This window comes from Acartia tonsa, chromosome 8, assembly GCF_053477335.1.
Source record: "Acartia tonsa isolate MP-2025a chromosome 8, ASM5347733v1, whole genome shotgun sequence".
NCBI lineage: Eukaryota > Metazoa > Arthropoda > Copepoda > Calanoida > Acartiidae > Acartia > Acartia tonsa.
Genome location: NC_137267.1, coordinates 19,856,453 through 19,863,121, shown reverse-complemented (window position 1 = coordinate 19,863,121; position 6,669 = coordinate 19,856,453). Strand labels below are relative to the sequence as shown.

The 6,669-nt window shown below is 33.7% G+C and overlaps 1 protein-coding gene across 6 annotated transcripts; it reads left to right on the top strand.

Annotated features, from left to right (window-relative positions):
- The first annotated feature begins 1 nt into the window (after position 1).
- Positions 2-6,393, top strand: LOC145326218 (putative oxidoreductase MexAM1_META1p0182). 6 transcript variants are annotated; one of them, XR_013881797.1, is made up of 9 exons: positions 2-84; positions 645-712; positions 1,225-1,261; positions 1,997-2,166; positions 3,097-3,168; positions 3,661-3,745; positions 4,102-4,970; positions 5,592-5,781; positions 6,116-6,393. XR_013881797.1 is itself a non-coding variant. In XM_080169400.1 (9 exons), the coding sequence occupies exons 1-9, from the start codon at positions 30-32 to the stop codon at positions 5,731-5,733; spliced, it is 789 nt and encodes a 262-aa protein (XP_080025526.1). In that variant the 5' UTR covers positions 2-29; the 3' UTR covers positions 5,734-5,778. The 6 variants fall into 6 exon arrangements, 1 of the variants encoding a protein (XP_080025526.1); XR_013881796.1 differs by having other exon boundaries at positions 6,085-6,393; XR_013881795.1 differs by having other exon boundaries at positions 6,061-6,393.
- The last annotated feature ends 276 nt before the right edge of the window (positions 6,394-6,669 follow it).

The window sequence follows — 6,669 nt, the reverse complement described above, 5'->3', positions numbered from 1 at the left end:
GAAGAGTTTATTTCAGAATCTAAATAAAAATGACTTCTTTAGCTGGAAAAGTTGCCATTATTACCGGAGCTAGCTCGGGAATAGGCATGGTTTTAAAGATATATATTGAAAAGATTAAAACTTATTTTTTGTCAGCAAAGCTACTCAGGGTTGTTAAAAAAACCAGGCTCTTTATTGAAAAAACATACCCAACCCGTAAAAAAACCTGTTCTTTTTATTTAACCCGGTTTTTTTTTTTTGGGGGGGGGGAGGGGGGAATTAGTAATGTTTTTAAGGATTAAAAATAATTCTAATACCTAATAATTTTTTTTAAAATGAGGAAATGTTTCCAATACTAACAACAAATATTGATAATGTTTAACCGAAGGGTAGAAAAGTAACGACTTGCAAAGGTTTGAACATGATAAAAAATTCCATTATACTAAAACATATTTTCACTCACTTTTTTCCCAGGTTCAAATATTTTTCCCAGGGGTGAAAAACATAGAAAAAATTTCTAGGAAAACATTAAAAAATTTCCCAGGAAAACATTGAAAAACATTATGAGCTGAAAACATCCAATAATGTTCACGCAAAACTTTATAGTGCTACAATTAAAAATGGAAAATGTTTACTATATGCTTATGACCATATCCTTGCTAAAGGAGCGGCTACTGCAATTCATTTTGCTAAACTTGGAGCTTCCCTGGCAATTACTGGTAGAAACATACAGGCATAGTCATGTTGATTCTTTATAAAAAGTAAATACAGTCAGTAGGGCATACATTTTATTTTGTTTTGTTTTTAAAAGTGGAGGGTCGGTCCGTCTCTCCGGAACTGATAGCTCTTTTCGTTAATTTGTACATGTTAGAATTGTCCTATCGAGTTCATACTTTGCTTAATGATTACTATAACAGTTAGGTACGAAATAGGAAGCGTAGCAACTCTACAATCGTTACCAGAAATGCCCTTCTTCCATGATTTAAAACATATTGCTATTTAACAATATTTTTTATATAATATTTTTATCTTATTCATCTGATTTTTGAAAAACTGATTCCTATTACAACAAGGTGCAATGTTAAAAGCGAAGCACCTCTTTTCTGCTTTTCAGTTCTGACACTCTACAAGTGTTAATGTTCCGTTTCAGTGCTTTTATTGATGTTATCATTTTCTTTGCACTTTGCTTACCTACTTCTTTTTTTTTATTTTTTTACGTTTTTAAGAATCATATCCTGTCGTCAGAATTTGAAGAATACTGAAACAAGCTGTTTACAATCAGGCATAGTAGAATATAACTTAATAAACGGCTGCGCCACTAGAGGTGGGGAAGTCTACATGTGCAGGAATAAGGTATAACCAACAAGCAAAATAAATCTAAAATAATATTTGGGGGGGCAAATGGAGAGGTCGTCAATTTTACGATGTGTTGCCCCCCAACGACAGCTGAAAAAACGTATAGGTTTCGTGATTTTTCCCCGAATTAATTTCGTTATTGGTATAAGCTGCTACATGTGAACCCTATTTCCAATTTTAATTTTATAAACGAAATAAAGAGAAAAATAGTTATGAGAAGCTTCACTGTAAAGGAGAACCATATCGGTTCAGCGGTTACCGAGATCCTTCGGTATACACAGACAAAACATATTATCATGTATCAGTTTATATAAGGTATTGATATTAAATTAGGATAAGTAATAATTTGAGTTACAAAATAAGTCTAAATGAAAATTTAAGATTTTTGAAAATAAATAGGAATAGACAAAAAAAAAAGATTAACACATAAGAATTAATAAAGTTAATGGTGTACCATATCCTTTATAAGTGCCTATATCAGTGATGTGCCCTAGTCCTGCAGGTCTACTATGTACCCAATATAACCTAAACTAACCTGCTGCACTTAAGTAATAAACAAACAAATGAAAGATTACCACCCCTCTCAGTCTCATCCTACCATCCTATTTCAATTTATTTATACCTGTCTTGCCATCTCTTACTTAAAATTCTGCTATAACAGGAGCGCCAGAGATCTCCGTAATCCAGGCAGATGTGTGTAATGAATCCGACTGCCAGAGAATCATCTCAGAAACTCTGGCTAAATTTAAAAAGTTGGACATCCTGGTGAACAATGCCGGAGTTTTGGAGATGGGATCCATTGCTAATACCTCTCTGGAACAATATGACAGGAAGGGTGCCTCAGATTTTGATGTCATGGAAGTTTGAAACCTGACTTGAATGGGTATATACCCAATTTAAAGAGAGACTTGCAAATTGTTAAGAATAAGATCCCAGAAAATTAGGTGTTCCAAGAATTTAAAACAAGATTTGAAGGCTAAAATTAGGAAAGCTAGGTACTATGTAGAACTGTGAAGAAAAGGCTTAAAAATCGCTATATCCTTTCTAATTTGTTTTCTATTTCTCGCCAAATTTGGAAATATTTAAGCATTCGAGCTTATTTTTTCCAGAATGATAAAGGGAGAGGTCATTTTCTAGTAAATCCCGTAAAGGTGTGTGTTATAAGGCCTAAAAATAGTAGTAGAACGATAAGGTGCTCTATATATTTGTATTTCCTATTGAATAGAACAATAGGGAAGAAATTTTTTTTTTTTTTTTGATAACCGTACCTGGAATATCTGAAATTTCTATCAAACGCTTTGTTTGGCTCAAACTGACACAAATAAAAAAAAATATAATTATAATAAATCAACCTGTAAAGAATGACTTCTTCCTTTGTTTAATGGTATAGATTGTTCTTAACCTTTACCTTGTACCTATAGAAAACATTATTATTATAATTATATTTTTTTTTAATTTTTGTCAGTTTGAGCCAAACAAAGCGTTTGATAGAAATTTCGTATTTTTTTAGATAATCCAGGTACGGTTATCAAAAAAAAAAAAAAAATTTCCCTATTGTTCTATTCAATAGGGAATACATATATCTAGAGCACCTTATCGTTCTACTACTATTTTTAGGCCTTATAACACACACCTTTATGGGATTTACTAGAAAATGACCTCTCCCTTTTTACTGCAAATAGGTATGAAAGGAATTTTTTGTTTTATCCCTTGGTTTTCAAAATATAATATGATTTAAATCAGAGGTATCCTAATGATAGGGTAATGAACACAAATGTCCGTGCTGTCTACAATCTGACCATGTTGGCTGTTCCTCACCTGGAACTAACAAAGGCAACTATGAAAAATTGTTGATGGAATATAGCGAGACTCTAGGATAACCCCTCCTCTTGTAGTTTTTAAAAAAGTTTCGGTAACCTAGCAGAACTTTTCTATTTGTATTTCTTTTCTAGGGGCAATTTTGCTTGGGAGGATGGTGTTTTATTTAAATCTTCCAAGGACCTATAAGAAGCTACCCTGTAAAGGAGAACCATATCCCTTTGTATTAAGATCATTGGTGTAAAAGTTTATATCCAATCATAATCCATCATGGATCCATAAATTGTTTGCCCCATAAACAGGGGTAACTTTTACCTGTACACTTAGGCCTTCCTGACAAAGGTCTTGCAATCAAGGCTGGATTGGTTGTCTGTTTGGATGTTACTTCACCTAATATACTTTTATTTACAAGCGAATGATGCTCTGGCTACTCCAGAATCCCGCCCCAACGAAGTAATTGAATTGGCAATTGCGATTATCTGTCGATTATTTTTCATATTTTTACAGGGTAACATTGTGAATGTGTCAAGTGTAAACGGAATCAGATCTTTCCCTGGAGTTTTGGCATATAATATCTCTAAAGCAGCTTTAGGCACAAAATTATAAGACTGAAATTATTTTATGAAGCAAAAACTCACAATTACATTGCATTACACGCTAAAATAGCCTAAACCGGAAGAAGGCCTATTAAAATCTTTCCAACGTTTCAGTCGTGCAGTCTTACAGATTGTTTTGGTGAGACAGACGCAATACGTAACTAGCGGATGCGCCCACAGAATCTGGGCGGTCCATATTCGAGGGGGGGAGAACAGAATGAAGGAACATTGTACTTAACTTAAACTTTAATAATAAAAATTTGCCTGAAACCGTCGTAGGAACTACGTCACGTTTCTCATAAATAAGTGGAAAATCAATAGTTTAGATGTTTTTAAAATTTTGATGCATAAGATCAACTGACAAGATGCGTGGCATTAGAGCTTGCTCCCAAACAGATCAGAGTCAACTCTGTCAATCCAGGAAAGAACGTGTTAGGGTTTTCAACTGGAGGGTGGGGGAGGGGAGGTGTGGTTAAGAATAAAGTCAGATTGTTGATATTAGTATACTTGATGTTTATCTGTAATAACATTTCTTTGAGTAGGATCTTGGACAAAGTAGCTTCGGACAAAGTAGCTTCGGACAACGTAGCTTCGGACAAAGTAGCTTCAGGACAAAGTAGCTTCCGGACAAAGTAGCTTCAGGACATTTACTTAAGAAAAGTAGCTTCTTAAGAAAAATAGTCTCCAATATGGCCGCGGCTAGGCAGGCCAGGGGGCCGAGCGCTGCGGCCATAACCTTTATTAACAGTGGAGGCTACTTTCCTTAGGAAGCTACTTTGTCCTGAAGCTACTTTGTCCGAAGCTACTTTGTCTGAAGCTACTTTGTCCGAAGCTACTTTGTCCAAGATCCCTTTGAGTAGAATCCTATATTCTTTAGTAACTGGATGTATGTCTATGAAATCTTTTTAACTGGATCGTTCGTTCAACAAATTTAAGGGATGTTTTTCATTAGTCTAGGGAATTTTTAAGGTGGAAGGGTTGCAGCAAAAAAACCCGCAGCTACTTCTAAACTTAAAATGGACTTAGTATCATTTATTGAATCAATTTAACTATGTTTGTCTGTTTTGTAGAGTTTCGCTTCCATTGATCGTGTCATACCAAATAAAGTTATTTTTAATTTCAAATTAACACATTCTTGAGTCTAGGAGTTGTCATCACTGAGCTACAAAAACGCGGGGGATTAGATGAGGAAAAATATGCAGCTTTTCTGGAACACTCTAGGTATAGATTTATATGTACAGATGATTGCTTTGGTAGCTTAGATTATCAATTTTCTCACAGATCTTAAGGGATTTGACAATGGACGAAATATTGTACATTTCCGACAAAAGAACCCATTCTGTAGATTAGATGTGTGCCTATCAAAAGATTTTAATCTAACAAACCAAGAGTATGTTCATAAAACTTTGGGTGCTCTTATAATTATTAGTCCAATGTCCCAGGGAGTAAAGGAGGGGACAATAGGCAATGGGCAATTAATTCAATTTAAGAGTTTTTGCTGAAAGGCCATAAAATTCCCTGGAACTCGTTCACCCCATATTCCTAAATTTTAAAATGTTACTATATACTAGAATTAAATTTAAGGGTTCTTAGACTGTTAATTACACAAATTTAAAGTCAGAACCTTCTAAATTCTTGCACATTCCCTTTAAGCCAGTACCTAAAGTCTGAGACAACTAAAAATTGAATATTCAATTCATTGTCCCCTCCCTTACTCCCTGCAAATGTCCCCTCCCACCATTCCTTCTTCTGAATTAATTAAAAGGGAAAAAAAATATCTTGAACATTGCTCAAAATTAGCTACCTACTTGATACATTATCTGTAATAATCTATACCACCAGGACGACGCATGCTCTGGGACGCCCTGGCAATCCTGACGAGGTTGCTAAGGCCATTGCCTTCCTTGCCTCGGATGACGCCTCTTTCTCTACCGGAGTTTCTCTACCTGTGGATGGAGGCAGACATGCTATGTGCCCAAGATAAATTGTATACCTAGTTAAGCAGCAAGAAAAGTATTTTAAAAACAAGTAGGTAACAGGACAAAATAACAACTTTTTGGGTTGTTTGCTCTTAAAAAAAGAATAAAGGATAGTAAACCTAAAACTTTTTTCTAGATGTTTGCTGAATATGACTTAATATTGATATTCTTTTATTACTTTAGGGCCTTAGATTCAAAGGGGGCCTTTTTTCGCGTGTTTTCCGTAGAGTTGTGTGAAAGCTTTTAGTCTAATGCGCTGATAAAGAAAAGTTTGACTTAATAAGTGCATTTGACTCAGAGCTTACACACAACTTTACGGAAAATACGCGAAGAAAATGACCCTCTTCTATTCAAAGCCACATTTTCTTCTTATTTTTTGATAAATAGACAAATGCATTTGTGCCTTATGTAACAATATTTATAGTTATGTGATCTATGTAGTAATATATTAAATAGATAAAGTTCATAATGCAGGGTTCTATAGCCGCAATTGGTGCTAGATTTTAAAAATGCGGTTATTCTACCCTTCATTATTTACTTTATATCTAATTGTGATTTTTTAAAACTGTTATTACAATGATTATTTTTTATACCTATATTATATATTTTTATAGAATTTATTGTTACTATTGATATATATTATCCAATAAAATTTGATAATTTGATCGAAGTATTTTTTGGTAAAAACGTTTTTGTTTGTACTAGTTTATTACGTAATTAGTTGAAAGCAAGGTATACAGTTTTTATGAAGGTGACTCATTGATAAAATATTTTATGTTTAATCTCGAAACCTTTCATTTAATTTATATATGCAAAACTTCTCTATAAGTCGTGTTTCTTTTATTAATTTTGAGTAAGAAAAAATTCAAAAATATGAGATGAAAAGGATTTATTCATATATTATATAAACTTTTAGTACCTAGAAATTTAGAAAATGTCAC